The 16,265-nt window shown below is 38.5% G+C and overlaps 2 protein-coding genes across 4 annotated transcripts in view; one reads left to right on the forward strand and one right to left on the reverse strand.

Moving 5' to 3' along the window:
* Positions 1-1,926: 1,926 nt before the first annotated feature.
* Positions 1,927-9,956, reverse strand: LOC124154248. Its single transcript, XM_046527850.1, has 7 exons — positions 9,939-9,956; positions 9,432-9,556; positions 8,993-9,312; positions 8,615-8,761; positions 8,165-8,326; positions 5,062-5,288; positions 1,927-2,567 (listed from the first exon to the last, which is right to left on the reverse strand). Exons 2-7 carry the CDS (start codon positions 9,550-9,552, stop codon positions 2,489-2,491), a joined length of 1,056 nt encoding a protein of 351 aa, XP_046383806.1. The 5' UTR covers positions 9,553-9,556; positions 9,939-9,956; the 3' UTR covers positions 1,927-2,488.
* An 82-nt stretch (positions 9,957-10,038) lies between these two features.
* LOC124154247 (G patch domain-containing protein 2) overlaps positions 10,039-16,265 on the forward strand; it is a 29,234-nt gene continuing 23,007 nt past the window's right edge. The window contains exons 1-4 of one of the 3 annotated variants that reach the window (XM_046527847.1): positions 10,039-11,115; positions 11,195-11,509; positions 12,336-12,427; positions 12,510-12,667. In XM_046527847.1, the coding sequence (XP_046383803.1) occupies positions 11,350-11,509; positions 12,336-12,427; positions 12,510-12,667 (410 nt within the window). In that variant the 5' untranslated portion in view covers positions 10,039-11,115; positions 11,195-11,349. Of the gene's footprint in view, positions 11,510-12,335; positions 12,428-12,509; positions 12,668-16,265 lie in introns of all 3 variants that reach the window. The other 2 variants (XM_046527848.1, XM_046527849.1) reach the window with 2 other exon arrangements.

Genomic DNA, 16,265 nt, shown 5'->3' on the forward strand with positions numbered 1-16,265 from the left:
CCCTGGGTCAAAATCAAGCGGCAGGTAGGGGAGTTTCTCCTTTAGTGACGTATTTTTAAAATGCTCCTGTTTGAATTTTTTGCAAGCATTGCGCCGTCACGTCGGTACCCCATAGGTGAACATTGAAAAGATCGCGCGGGGTGATTCGCTCCGGAGCGCGCGCTAAATTTATTGCCGCGAGTGGGCATCCCGCGGCATTTATACTGCATATAGTAATATTGGTGTCAAAACCTGCGGTTGAAAAAATTCGAACGAGTGTGCTCACTTTTGGACTAAATGGTGGATAGAAGAAATCGGAAATGCTTATAAGTGAAGAGCGCTGAAGGAGAGGTCGAGGGGAAGAGGGCTCCCTCCCCTCCGTATTTAAAGCTACGAGCGAAGGAGAAAGGGAAGAACACGTCCGATCTTGCATGTGACGTCGTTGCCTTTAAAGCGAAGGGGCGAAGGCGCAGCAATGTGATATACGCAGTTTGCGTTGCCTGTGTTTCCAGTCCGTCTCGTCTTGTTTGAATGCCCTTATGCTACGCTTGTTTCTTCCGAAATTGTGCTGTTTGGACTATGTTGAATATTAATAGCCTTATTTTAGCTATAAATCTTTTTGTCAATCAATTAGAGCTCAAAAAACTTAAATGCTGTAAGATATACGTCGCGTTAGGTCTAATTCTTTTTAGAACCTCGTGCGTGTCATACAATTGCTGAAAGATATCGAGATATCTTCGAGCTCAGAAGGTGACTCACGTAGCATTTGACCTCCAGAAACTCGGGGAATTGAACCTGGTAGACCGAAAAAGGTCAGTTGGTGGAATGGGGTAGGGATGAAACACGTTTCCATTGTTCCCCTGTAACTTGATATTTTCCTGTGGAGTCTCGGAAAGGAAAAAAACGGCAGAGGCATTAGCTGATGGAGAGCCGAGTGTAGTTCCGTTAGGCCCCTTGCACACACACCGATTTTGGACGGCCGGTAAAATATTGGCCGATATTTTACCGGCGAAGCGATGCTTGCACACACGCCGGATTTTTACCGGTCAAACGATACGTTGCTAAGTTTTTGAGCCGGCGATCCACAGTTACAATAGCCGGCAACTAAATGGCATTTTACCGGTGCCGGCGTGTGGTCAGTACGTGTGCAAGCTCCAATGCTCTCCCATTGTTCACCATTGGAATGTGGACGGCCGATATTTTACCGGCCGTCCAAAATCGGTGTGTATGCAAGGGGCCTTAAATCTACGACGTGGTTATTATCCTACGGCGCTGAGATTGCCCCGATTGTTGTTCAATGTCTTGGGAAAGCTCATGCCATTTGCCTGTCGTGTTTTGCCTTAAAATTTTCCACGGCTGCAATTCTATTGCAATACTCCTGCGAGAGCTTTTAAACAAAATTGTTCGTGAGTAGGACAAGCAATGTAGAGCGATGGCGTATGCAAAGAAAGGATCGGAACTCTTTCTACTCCCTCTTATGCCGCCGCAGTTATCAAAATTTCCTTTTTCAAATAGTACTGAAAGAGGACATTTCGATAACTGTCGAAATTCCAGGCATACGTCTGCAACACCGCACGATAGGACAAAAAAAGTCGCAAATTTTTTTTTCCCTATAGCTTCGATCCTCAAAATAGGGGTGCGCCTCTTACACGTGTGCGCCTCTTACACAAGCTTATACGGTAATGTGGGTCTGGCGACAAAAAAATATTTTTATCTCCAGGTTGATAAAATATATCCATGATTTACATCAATTGGTCAAATACCACAATCATTTATTTTAGCCAGTAATGAGTGGTCTGGTTAGAGAAATATGAGAAAAAAATGACGTAAACAGGGTTATAGGTACCCATTAAGCCTATTTCTTGGTTGCTTGAGGTCCACAAGCTAACCAACAAGAGGAGTAAATGAAGTCAAGGCCACATTGTGAAAAAAATCACTAAATTATTTAAAAATTTGAAACAATTTTTTATTCTACTTAAAAATACAAAATTACTAAGTTTTGCACACAGAAAACTTAGAATATTCTGTCACTTGATGCAAAATGAAGTTAAAACAAACATACAATAGAAGAGATATAAAATTGTGATAATCATTAAGTCTATCAATGAAAAAACTTATTTTATGCTAATAACTATTGGTGAGCATAATCAGTTGATAACTGTAATTGGATTTTTTTCAGTATGTATACGTCAGTCAAATTAATAATTGCAAAGACAAATTCCAAATAAAATTCCTACTATCAGCAGTTAAAAGTAATAAAATACATGGGCCTGATGAAATAAAAAAGAGTAAATCACTTAAAATTAGTTGTTGACAGGTACCCTTAAAAAATACACGCATTACAAATAAAATAGTTCAACATATGACAAGAAGAAAGTGGAGGCACTTGTTTACTTCACATTAGCCATAGGCTGTGACGCTAGATAAAATATACCCAGGTGAACTCCATGGATATAAGAATCCAATATGAGCTTAATAGCCAATAACATGGGCAAGTAAAGTTCATTCTCTACAGCTTTTTCCGAATAGCACTCAGCTGCTTCATGCACATCTGCATGTCTTCACAATCTGCAACACAGCTTTCCATCCTGCAATGAAGACAGCACAAATAAATAACAGAACCACCAAGTATCACCTTATTCACAAGAAGATGGACTTGTTCACTGAAGCCTGAATCGCAAAACCATTTTTTTACATCCTTTTGGAGGGGCAGCTCCAGAGATCTATCCAAAAATGACAGTTTCTCACGATCATTTTCCCTGATGGCTCGAGGGAAGGGATATCTACCCTTTTTTCCATCACTTGGCACGTTCCTTTTTCAGTCGCTGAGACCACAGCTCTCACACCCCTCCAGCCATTCAGAACTCGTGGCCACTGACAGTGACTGTAATGCTACACTAGAAGTTTAACTGCATGACAGTTGTAAATATGAAAAGTAACTTTTTTTATTTTCAAACCACCGAATACAGCTCATGTTGGCCATTTTACATTGGGGTATTCAACAAATTAAACAAGTAAACGTACACAAACAACCATGCCCTGGACAGGAAAATCCTACCCCGGCAGGACTTGAACCCGCGACCTCTTGCTTGGCAGGCGAGGATATTACCCTGCCACCACTGAGGCCGGCAAAAAGTGCTGAGACCTAGAATCGAACCTATGACCTTCAGGTCTGAGTCAAATACTGCAACCACCAGGCTACCGCTCCGTGAGGTTCCTAAGCAATGAACAAACAGACAATCGGAATGAACATGTGTTTCAGAATGTGATGGGTCGAGTCATAATTTCTTTGGTCCCTGAAAAGCTATCTCCAGAGGGATGTAAACAATGATTGTATGATTCAGGTTTTCAGATTTCAGATTCAGGTGTAAGTTTTCCATTCCATTCCTCCATGAAAGGTTCCTCCCGAACGATTAAATATGGTGGAGATCTAATAAAGTCAATGATTCTTGAAAAGTGGGTGGCTACTTTGGTATTTTATGAGGGTGTCTAGCCAATCAAGACAGAAAAATTCATGCATAATTCCGAGTTTTCCAGGGAAATTTTACAAAATTCCAGGTTAATCCTATGTGATACTGTGAAAGATAGCAATATTAAAACACCCAAAATTACTTCAATACTTTAACATTAAATTATATTATTGTATTCACAAGGACAAGGAATACGTTATTTAACACACATAGAATTTAAAATTTTAAAGTATCCAATGTAAGCCAAGACTGCTTAGACCTCGAAAGTAGATGCTGACGTCACCTGGCATTCCATTCTTCGTGTTTTTTGATCTTACTTGAGTCAAGAGTGGTAGACATTTCTTTTCTATAGTCTTGTCTGGCATTGAACGTTTCAATGTGGCAGTAGAAATACTACTAAGATTACTACTCAAAATTACAGCTAACACATTTTAAGCCAGAAAATGGGTGTTTACTTGGAAAATTTTTTATCTGAAATGAATTCAAAACAAAAGATTTTGAATTTCCCAGGATATAGCAGCAAAAATTCATGAATAATTCCAGACTTTAAATTCAAACATAATTCCCTATTTTCCCGGTCGCTGGACACACTGTTTATGTTAAAAGTACGAGAGAATGTCAGAATAATGAGATTTTGCTTTACATAGAAACTTATCTTTCCTTTCCATAAACAGAGTTCTTATAATGAAGCGCAATATCAGGAATAATAATTCTCGCATTTCCCATCAGGCGTGGATATGGGTAACTGGTTCCAATATTTTGAAGGCTGAGTCTGCCATCATCTTCAGGGGTAAAATTTCTAACTACATCCACCATACTATTACTACTACCTAACTATTTCCTATTATTTGGTTACACCTGGTGGAAATAATTTTTTCAGACTATAAATGTATGCTCCAGGAAAAACTGAAACTCTGCAATATCAGGTCTTAAGGCCTGGTTACACAGTGACGACCTTCTCGCCAGTCCTCTCGCCATTGTACTAACTGTACTTTTTTGCGCCCCTGACGTGGCCCTCCTTGTCCCTCTATCGGCGGGCCCTTAAACCGTCTGCTGGAGACTCGCGCAGGGGTGCCACAACATGTAATATTCCATCAGTATTTGTAGGCAAATGATGCAGCCTATACCTTTCACATTCATAGAAAGCTCTAATAAGCTTTGAAAATACAGACAAAAACATATAACAATCTGCATGGATCTCCATGAAGAAAATCTGGTAAAATTGTCAAGTCGGAATCCTTGCAAAGAGTGCAAAGCAAAATAACACAATTTATGTAAAGAGAAAATTGGCCATTTTTCATTGAGATTTTACTAAAGTAACTTTCGTAAGCCATGAAAATAAAGTATCGAAAATTAACATTAGACATTTTATTTGCAGGAAGGAGACTCAATTTAGTTAGCTTTTAAAATATACATTTGCCTGACAGCAAAAAAGTTCTTCCTAGTTAAACGCAACCCATCATGCATTGAAAAAGTAGCCAAAGGTGTATGACTATAAATGAAACAGTAAACATAATATAACCACCACATGAATTGTGATTCTCACACTCAATTGCATAAAACACTATGAAGTACACTCAGAGAAGAAACTTAAAAAAAAAAGCATTCATACTTCTCTGCAATTTCATCACATGCTTCTGGAGACCAGTTCCCTCTTTTCAAGGCAGTCATGCATTGTGTTGCCAGGGACTTAAAGCATTGACGCCTGGCAGCATTGTGTGGGGGATTGTCCCAAAGGGGAGTGGCACGAACATAAGACCAAGCAAGGAAGACATATTCCAACACAGAGTCCCAATGCTGACTGTCTACCAGCTGCCTGCCCTGCTCAATAACACATTTCTGAAAAAAATGAAACATAAGTGACCACCTATATGCTGATGGAATGCACAAGAATCACCAAGATTTCATTATTTTTCTAATAGCACTGAAAACAGAAAGAAACTCATACAATACTTGTCCACTTTTGCAATAAATACTTATATCACTACCAAGGCATGGCTGTCCGTGCACATGTAACTGTTAACTTGCTGAAAAACCCTGATGCAACAGCCAATGAGTGCATTTTTCAGTGTTATGGAAATAAATAAACAAACATAATATTGAAAATTGGCAAACCATGCACCTGATTGGTAGCAATATTTTTGTTCAACTTTACCTTCATCATTCTAATTACTGGAGGCTAAAAAATCCCCATTACTAATTCATATGCATTTAGAGCAGTGATTAGAAATTTGAAATACTCAGCCAGTACTTCTACCAGTCCAGTGCACATGATTAACAGGTTCCAAAATAGAGAAATTAATGTAATGCCTAGTAAGACATGTACAAGATTTCATTCCCAATTGAATTCTTCAATTCAGGTATATATCAGATGGAATTCAGGGAGTTCACTACATTAATTCTGTAGGAAAATAACCATGAACTAGCCAGGAACATAACCCAACATTGCCATCTGTGATGGCACTCAAGACAGAAAAATTGCACAAGGGAATAGTAATATTCCTTGTCTGGGATGCAAACCCAGATTCCCCAGGTTTTTTAACCACTTCAATTACAGACACATCTTCTTTCCAATTGGACTCATTTCCCTTAGGCTTAAAAAAGAGATTAATGGCTTGCTAGGGAATAGCATGCTAGGGACTCATGGATAGGGAGGTACCTGTACATCATGACCAACATCTACAGTTCACTAAGGTGAACAAACTTAAGAGGAAGAAATTAATAATTGATGAATTCAGGTTCAAATTTGTTAAAATGTTGCATATTCATGGAGAAAGGCAAAACTTTTTGTTCCTAAAAAAGCACTAAAATTATGATGCTGAACGAGAGTATTGATTGTATGCTGCTAGCTCAATCGTGTCAGGCAAGATTTGGTAGAAAAGTATTTTGAACATTTATGTAATTAACTTATCAGTAACGTATATACCACAATTTAATTAAACGAAAAACAAATGACATATGTTTCAATACTTGTATAGTTGTCATCTAGTATTTGTTATCCATGGACACACAAGTCACACTTTCCTCATATGCATGAGAAACGCCTTTAGTGCACCCACACTGCACCCCTGCTGTGACACAGCACATCAAAACTACACCTTATAATCCAGCCATATGCAGTGTATCAGCACCATAGCCCTTAATCCTTCAGCTATGCTAGCTGGATTACAGTCTTCCACTGCGGGGAAAAATTTGCCAATGAGGCTAAGTCTTTTTCTGCCAGGAGATATGAACAGGTGAAAGACCTTTGTGGTCCCCTCCCCACCCTTTTTTCCAGAGGGCCCTCAGGGAGGATCCCACATCATGAGGAACATAGTGGGATTTCAGATTCGGAGAAATTGTTTCATCATCAAAAATGAAAAACAATGAGAATTTTCCATTACAAAAACTACAGATGGTAATTACCACACACAAAAAACCCAATTACTGACCATGACTTCAACATCTAATTTCATTTTCAAGGTGATGCAACAAGCACTTTCTCAGTATTTATACAAAGAGCCAAGGTAAGAGGAGGAGGGGGGTGTATACGGAAGTGGCATGAGGGGAGGGGGAAAACTTCGGGTGAACAAATGAATAAAGGTCGATAACTAGAAACAGACAATAAGCGTGAGTAAAGGTCAATTTTTTGTCAAAGTGTCAAAGTCAACCTCACCTAAACTGTGGAAATCACCATTTGTAGTTTTTGTCATATATATATATATATCACACCGAGTGACCAAGTGATGCCTGAAACGATTTTATACAATGTGAAGTTTGTCCTTAATTTTCTGTTCAATTTGATGCTGAACACCACAGCAATTAATTGAACTTCACCCATATTGGTGATAACTTCTATGCATGTAACTTCTCGAATCCAGTCAACAGACCATTGAAAGGATAATGGAAGGAAAGGCTAGTACTGTAAGGGAATGGCATGCGACTGCTAATTTAGGGAGGGAGGCACTTGTTTGGGTAAAAAGGGAGGGATGCCAACAGTCTCACTCATGAAAGAAAGAGTACTTGCCATTAAGATAAAAAGAGTCAGGGATAGTAGGGAGGAAGAGATGGTCGAAAATTCTATTACTTTTTTCACACAGCCACCTGTACATGTATATTTCCCGCAGCAGAAGGGTTAACATCATCTCACATGCCACCATGTCCCACATCTGCACCTGAGGCTATCAGATATGCCCTGCAATCCAGGCAATTCCTTACCCAAACTGCTCCAGACTGACACATGATCATGCACTTCATAGTATTGTGCTTTTTCTGGTCATTTGGTGTTACGTCATAAGCAGTTATAGGTATATGAAGGAAGAACAAATCTAAATGCATATTCATTTGTCCTTATTAACATTTCGATAGTGCCAAGGCATAGTCAGCTACAGCACTCAATGTTTTACCCAAAACCAAATCAATTCATGATACATTGATCACCAATGATGCTGTTCTACAAGATTTCCCATGAACAACTTGACATAAAAAGATAAATCTCCCCAAAAATGTAATTCCAAACATCAACACAGGCTAGATAAAGTATTTGGATTACATTTAAATCTATTGAGAAAGTTATATTTCCCTAGGAAATTCATATAGAAAGTTCGATTACAGCTATACATATATGTCATATTTCCCAAATACACTTAAGTTATAGACAAAGCCTTCCTTGAGGATAACTTATCACTGACATCGGCTACTAAAGTAGCCTCCACACACATTATTAGAATACCCACCTTAAAGGCTAAAACGTGAGTGGCAGCTCTACTGTAAGCAGGGGAATCTGTCTTGGAGGTCAGCCTAGAGTTTGGTAAAGATTTAAATATATTCTTTTTTAAGTAATTCAGTTTCTCCTCCAATGGGCCAATGTCTGGAGCAGGTAGTGACTCTTTAATTTCCTGAAAATATTGAATACGAACATGAATAAAAACTCAAATAAAGAGCATTAATATAGTCACATAATGCAACAACATGAAATTAAAAAATCACACATTATTTCCCTCAAAAACTCACCAAAACTTTATTCACTTAAAAAAATATGGCCACCAGGCCTACTAAAAAGTTGATAGGGAGAATAGTATGGGTATTGCTATTCTTCAAATTTAAATAACTGCTCAACACTGTTGCACGCTTAAAAAAACAGGCTAATGATGATAAATATGGGTGCTTAAGTAAAAATTACTTACACCCTCCAAACTTGGATGCTTTTCAGCAATGGAATGAATCACTTCAATTAGCTGGTCTTGAGAGAGTCCTTTCAGAGCAGCTTGTAGGGGGCCGGTGAAGTTAGAGAAAGTCTTGTCTTGTCGATTTTTCTTTGGCGTTGGTGATCCCTGGAAACAAGCCTTTCAATCAATTGCAAACTTCAAAACAAAGGTGAGAATAGAAAGGCATAGCCTTAATAAGCTAGCAAAAAATAATTCATAAAACTACACCAAACAAATTTGAAATAAGCTTTGAAGTTATTCCTTCTACCAACGCGTCATGGCACTCTAAAATGGAATGCGAAAGAGTGCTGGAAAGATTAAATTAGTACGGACATAAATGAAAATAGTAGCGAGTACCTTTTTACTCTTTTCAGGCGTAGGAAACAGCTCTTTTGGATCGTTCAAGAGCAGCCTCTTCCGAGGGGTACTTCGCAACACAATTCCGTTTGCCCCCACTTTACAATTGGGACTTCCATGCTTAACAGGGGTTCTCTCCTTATAACCCAAATCTCGTTTGCGATCCGTCTCATCAGGGCTCCACGTTACAGGCACTCTTCTTCTGCCTCTTTGCTGTATTATCATTTCATCAGGAGACGGCGATGGGGACATATAGGAAGCCGGCAAGTTGTGAATGATAGTTGTTGCCACATCTTGAATGTTATCCCGGGGGTTGGCAGCTAAATTAGTCCAGCATGCAAAACATAGATTCACTTTAGTGCAGGTAACTTGAGGGCATTACTGCAAAAATTCTGGCGAATAAATGCAACCAGCTAAAAGATTACCAACATCAACCAACCTGTAAGAACGGGCAATCGACTATCTTCGGCGGAAAAAACCAAAGAAATCTCGGCAAGAGCACTTCTGGTAGATCGTCGCCCAATAACCCCAGTCCCTTGGTTATTAGGAGGAGTATTCATTATCCTAAAAAATGCATCATTTATAAATCGGCTATAGAGACTTGTAAAAACAAAGCAATGATCTTGACCGTGACGTTGTATATTACTGACGCGCCAAAATACCATTATACATATACACACTATTTTTTAGGCGTTGTTTTAAAAATGAAAACATCCCATCATCAGAATATGTTTCATGCCTAGATTACTCTTAAAAATCATTACTGTGAGAGAGAAGTAAAATTTGCAACAACTTCCGGTAGCTGTGATTTTTATGCATTAATACGAACTTTTCAAAAGATATGTTTACAAAGGGCAAGTTTTTAATTATATCACAGAAATAAATGGACTACAATGCTCAACACTTCAATAATAAAGTCAAGTTCACTGGTATGAGCAAACACTACCTGCCAGCATAAGCGTTCAGGCATCACCGCAATAGTACACGTCACATATTCGTTTTATGGACGAATTAACAGCTATATTCCACTGATTTACATACTTACTGCACCAGAGAAGTCTTATAGAAGCTCAGGCTTCATGAAACACAGCTAATGCAGTCCTCAAACTCCAGAAACAACTTAGTAATTTCAAATCTTTTACCTCTGCCTTCATCAGATGCCCACGCGAAGAATTTCGCGGGATTTTACCAAGCAGTATTGTGATTGGCCGCAGCTGGAGATACTGTCGCCAATGAAGTAGGGGTCGTAGGGGAATCGAAGGAGATTGCACAAGAATGACAAAACATAAAATACCCATTTCAACACGGTAGCACTGTAGTAACTTGCAGAGTTCAATGATCTTTGATAGAATTAAAAATATCATTCCTTGCATTATGCTATACCGAGGCCCAGGGTACAGAACACAAAGCGATTTATAGCGTCGCACCGACGATGTAAATGTTAGTTGATATTTCTGCTAATTCTTCGATCATTCATTAGATTTGCAATTGAAATAGAAAGCATTTAAAGAATTTGCATCCAGTATAAGCTTCCGCATGAGCTACACTCTATGTCTAAAACTGCTAGTGGCATAAAATGGTGCGAAATGCAAATTATCTTTCACCCGATTGAGGAAAAAAGTACAGATGGAACCCCTATGGAATTAGGTCTCTCTTCTATATTATTCATTTATAATTGAAAATATTCAGAGAAATATCATTCGAAATGTGATATGCCATTATTTTGGCACTATTGTTGAATTTTCATACGCGATCCGCTCATTTCCGGTTTAAATGGACTCCTGGGTATGATTAGCTTGAGCAACCTCGCAGCTGCTTGCGGGGTGTTCCGGGGGCTGCTAAAGATCTCGGGGTGAGTTGTTGTGGTATTGACCTACAATGGCACACTTCTGAAACGCTGACTTTTTTGAAAGAAATTATCATCGTAGGGCACAGTTAAGGCTGTGCATACGACTGTTGTCCTCGTAAATGTGTCAATTGGAAAGAGGTTTACCATTTGTTTATACTTAATGCTGCCGTAGTTATCCATGTTAATCTAAAATTTTATGGATTACTTGTTTACCTGGTGTTGTGGCTATTGAAGAGTTATAGTGGTACATATCTGTCACTGATCGATTCATCTTGTGAGTATTAGCGATCCGACCTTAACTATTTTTGAAACCAAAGAAGAGAAAGTATTGATGTTTGAATTTATTGTCCCAGCTCCAATTTTGGATCCAGTTTACGTTTTGGATATCGTATCCAGTTATCGAAGTAATCCAGAACTCCGATAGCAGAATGCCAAGCAGAACATCTAAAGCAGACAATGTTTCGAAGAGATATTCATGAACTAAGTGTTGGCAATCTGAGACTTCCCGATGGATAGAGGAATCCGTGTGTTAAAAGCAGTGGATCTGCGTCAAACAATGGAAGCGTTGGTGGAAGATTTAAGCCATGCACTTGAAGAATCAGCTGGGTCGTCTTCAAACCGTCGACGTTGGGGTCTTAGAAGGAAGACCAGGTCAACGGGAAATCTGAGTAAGTCGTGCAAAATGATTAAAATCGATGCCTCTTCATTTTTTCTTTAGATTATGTACATGAATTTGTTCTTTAAACCAGTGATCGTAATAGTTCCTTATCCCTTGAATATCAAATTGCCTGTTATGTGTTATTTGTGTGCGATATTGTGTTAAACACCCTTTTATTGCTGAATTATCTGTTATTTTGAAGGCAGCATCAGCAGGGGAGATAAAGCGTTCAACTAATGAATATTCTATTGCGGTTCTTATTCCTTGGCACGGTATTGCATCTAATGTTTTCATGTTATTCTTCATTGTTAAATGTTCCAATATTCAATGAGTCCGTTTAGACTATTTCCTCTTAAGTCCTTAATGTGACTTCATTTATTGTGACTGTTGTGGCTAGAAATGTTTTCACCATTTACACATTCTTGTGTTCGAAGCTGTAGGTTGTCTTCTTGGTGGCCTGTACTGTGGTTATTGATGTTACTCGAGCTGATTTGAGGGAAGAACTTATGTTTTTGAGCTTGGTAAAATTCCTGCCTAGTAGGAAATGAGTTTTAGACAGTTGTTTTCAATGTAGATTTAGGTTTTCGAGCGATAATACTTACCAAATGTGCACATACTCTGTTTTTATGTGTTTTTTCCTTTTAAACTCGCCACAACACGGTGGTATCCTTATGAATATTTAAAGGTTATTCCATGTGTTGTGGTTCACATTTCTGTTCTTATGCACACTGAGAAATAATTATTTTAGTCCTTAATTGACAAATTTAACTTTATAGCGACGTGTGCACATTTCATTTTTATTACATTCCTTGTACATGTATCTTATTATTTTTTAGCAATGGCATTCAGAGGACACAGTGATGATTCCAGTAGCAGCATTGGTGATTTTCTTTTATCCCGAGATAAAGGTGTATCAAGTTTTCACCAGGTTGGTTAAAGATATCACACTCATATTATCTGCTAACCACGCAGGAAAAATGTGAAACAATAAGAGCTATGGTCTTTTTCAGAGCGACTCTGATGAAATGAGTCCAAGCCCAGATGTGCAACATCGTCTGGCACCTTTGAGCCTTCAACCAAGGAAGTCTACTAACTCAGCTCATGGAAACTTTGTTGAATCTGACTCTGTTAATGAAAATTTCTCTCCTATTCGTCCAAGTACTAAAAGGTAGGATATTGTGATTATGAGATTGTAAGGTACATCACGTTGATCTGTGTTAGAATTGCTTCTCTAACATTGGTAGTGCTAAAAGTACAGGTATCTCTCTTAAGTGACACCATTATGAGCTACTAGTTGGTGAGTCTTGACTGTGTCATTTTTTTAAAATATAAGTGCCTCACTCACTCAATGATTGATTAAAAAAATTGTTCCTATTCATTTCATGTGTGGTAGAAGTTACCCCAAACTTAATGACAGGCATGTGAAATTCTGGGTAGAAATCCACCTCCTTTCCTAAGCATCCTTGTGCTTGTAGGAGAGCTATGCGTGCATAGAATGGTATAATAAAGTGCAAAAATGTGTATGCTATCAGTTTTATAATGCCTCAAGGCAACATGTTTGTGTACGTAGCAGCAGATCCAAGGGAAAGCCAGAACTTAGAACTCAAGCATATTCACTGTTTAGGCAATAAATGCATAATCTCTTCATTTTTCTGGTTCTACTGCATCAGTTACTGTAGTGATCATAGTTTCCCTGGCAGTGCACTGATTACGTAATAGATTTATGTCATGAATCTTTGCTTAGATATAGAAAACAGTTAACTCAACCATTTCATCACACTTGAAGAAAGACCCAACACTCGCTAACAGTCGTGAAAAGGGATTTTTTTCCAAAAAAATTTTTAAGAACGAAGCTAGCAAAAAGCCATGAATTTTATTTTTTATAGGTGGTGGTTTATACGTTAAGGAATACTAGAAAAATAATTTAGCTTGATTCACTTATTGCCTCAGATCAAAATTTGATGTTTTATTGGACAATGATTTTGACGCAAAATTTTCTAAAATCTCATTAAACATCTGAGTTTAAAGAATTTTCAATATCCCCTGGGATATTTTTCAAAAAGTATTTGGAATCCTCATGACTTCTATAGTAAACCTGCCAATATTCATATGAATTGGATGGAAAGTATGGCTGTGGCAAATTATTTCCCTTTGGAGGTACAAGTGCCTATAGGGACCAGATTCATTGAAAAAGTGCAGTTTCTCCCAAACTTCAAATGGTCGTGAAAAAAAACTAGTTGAGATAGCCAAGAAATATTTTACACTGTTTCATTCCTAAATAGAAGGACCAAAATTGCCAAGTTTCATCAAAACCCGAGTCAGTTGGTGTCATGCCGGGATGAACTGACATGGTATGGCCCAGCATCTTAAGGTTGAAGATGCCTGTTCACAGTTTTGGCCCTCTTTTTTGTCAAGAATTTCTTGATGCTGCTCATTGGTACATTTTGGTTATCTCCTTGAATTGTGTTTAAGGTGGTATCTTCTGTTCCATTTAAATCTGTCCATCTGAGCTATCTCAATTTAATCTTTGATAATGTATGCCCTCTCATAATATTATCTTGGCTTTGTCAAATTTGTCTTACACTTGGGTCCAGGAATGCTCTGATATGGGAGATGTCTGAATTAGTATATTCTTTGTGTTTCTCTGGTTTGAAGCACTTACATTCATGCTTTCAATGATCAGCAACTTTTAATTGTGTTTGATTTTCCACTTGAAAAAGGCTCTTCATAGACTCCTTTATACATGTCATTCTTTCCAATATGTCACCAATTTTTGTTGTGCAATTGAATCTTGTGGTGGTGCCGTAGTCCCTCTAAGCTCTGGCAGTCTTATCTGTAGTTTCTTCAATGAAGGTGATGGACCATCATCACTTGTTTCTTCCCTTCTTTCATAATAAATCCTGTTCCTAATAAAATGTGAATGAAGGAGCCTGTGTTGTAATAATGATGGAAATCCATTCATAAGGAATTCCAACTTAAATTACCTCTTTGATTTATTTCCCGATCATCTTTGATCTAGTCTTTGTTAAATAGGGGGATAGTATTTGAACTAAGATGTCATTTTTGCTGGTCATGGTGCTCTTAAAGATATCTATAAAATGGGCACAGCTCTTATCAAAAGACTGAGTTGAGTCATTGTCTCATACTGTTGACGTGATTTATTTATTTATTTCACACACCACCGAAAACAGCACTGTTCGGCCTTTACATCGGGGTTGATAACATTTAACAATCACAAACATCCATGCCCTGGATAAGGGTAACTTACCCAGGCGGGACTCGAACCCGCGACCTTCGGTTTGGCAGGCGAGGACTTTACCCCGCCGCCACCGAGGCCGGCGATTGAGATATTTATTTTATTAAACTGAAAGTATTACCACCATTTGACTCTGTCTTGGCTGCAATGGAACTGCCTCCATGTGGTTCCTTGGTACACCTTATAAATTTGATGGTCTGGTAGAATGGACTCGTGTCTCTTGAGTATTAGGAGATGCTTTGATGGGCTCCTCTCTAAAAAAAATAGAAATTTGTCAAACAACACCATGAAGATCTCTGTTCTCACAATTAACTGCAGATTACCCCTTTGGCATTCCTTGAATGAGTCACCTCCAGGTGAGCATCAAATGTGAAAATCGTGTAGAGTAAAAATCATTTGCTTTGATTGGTAACCATACATAAATCCCCTTCTCTGAATCCCCTAAAATGCTCTGCCGATCCAATGGCTTTTGAGATCGACTCATCAAAGTCTATTGAAATTAGACTGGCCAAGAATGCCGTCAACAGAGATTCCGGATATGCATTGAGCAACACTGAGAAACCTGTGCTCAAAACTATCTGAAAGGCTAGGCAAAACCACCAACAACACGCCAGCCAATCAGAGCACGCCGCTGACGGCAGCCAATCAGCAGTCACCAGAGTGACTGTATGTAAGCAAGTTAAATTTCTCACTCAACACTACAGCCCTGAGGATGATGGTCGAGTCTGGCATCGGAATGTCGGCAGTAATGCAGTTCCTGACCCAGTGGCGATCCCGAGAACTCTTCACTAAATACATAAATCCCCCTTTGGATGAGGTGCTCTACCGCTTGGGCTATGAAGGCATCTTCTTCTGCTGTGGAATTTTTTGGTGTCTACAGAAAAAGTGGTATATGCTACAGACGAAGAATGCTACGAGATGATATGTATTTTAAATAAACATTCTCAGCATTAATTCACCATATTTTCTAGTAATCACTTTTTATCAGAACCCAATGAAATCAGGTTAGCATGTTAATTTGTAAGGATTGGTTAACTCCTATCCAAAGATAAAGTACTTGGTTTTTGTTGGGGTCATGCTTCATTATTTGTGACACATTGTAAATACTGTTATCAATTTTAATCAGGAAATAATTGCAGTTACTTAAGATGCTAGTGAGTCTATTTGTTAATACTTCTTAAGCTGCAATTTCAACAGTGTATGTATTACGTAATAGGTCTATTTAAAAAATACGTAGACTTTTTGAATTGTGCCGACCCAGTTGGTTCCTGATAAATCTGCTTGGTGTTGACTTATTCGTGAACATCAGCTGATCACATGACAGTTTTTTTGATGAAGATTTCATTATTTGTTGCTTAGAAACGCAGTTGTTTGTAAAGTGTGCTTTGTAAACGCAGTTGTTTGGCAAATTTAAGGATGAGTGACTTGAATGAGCAAAGAGTTGCTGTGAAGTATTGTGTTAAAAACTCGGAAAATCTGTGAGCAAAACTTTTGATATGCTCAAGGCACT

This window comes from Ischnura elegans, chromosome 2, assembly GCF_921293095.1.
Source record: "Ischnura elegans chromosome 2, ioIscEleg1.1, whole genome shotgun sequence".
NCBI lineage: Eukaryota > Metazoa > Arthropoda > Insecta > Odonata > Coenagrionidae > Ischnura > Ischnura elegans.

Bases quoted from the DNA above. Each gene is read 5' to 3' on its own strand.
- LOC124154248 (XM_046527850.1), bottom strand. From the start codon at position 9,552: ATGAATACTCCTCCTAATAACCAAGGGACTGGGGTTATTGGGCGACGA. The intron at 8,327-8,614 runs GTAAGTAATTTT...CAATATTTTCAG, and splicing joins AGCATCCAAGTTTGGAGGGT to GAAATTAAAGAGTCACTACC. The intron at 5,289-8,164 runs GTGGGTATTCTA...CATTTTTTTCAG, and splicing joins CTCACGTTTTAGCCTTTAAG to AAATGTGTTATTGAGCAGGG.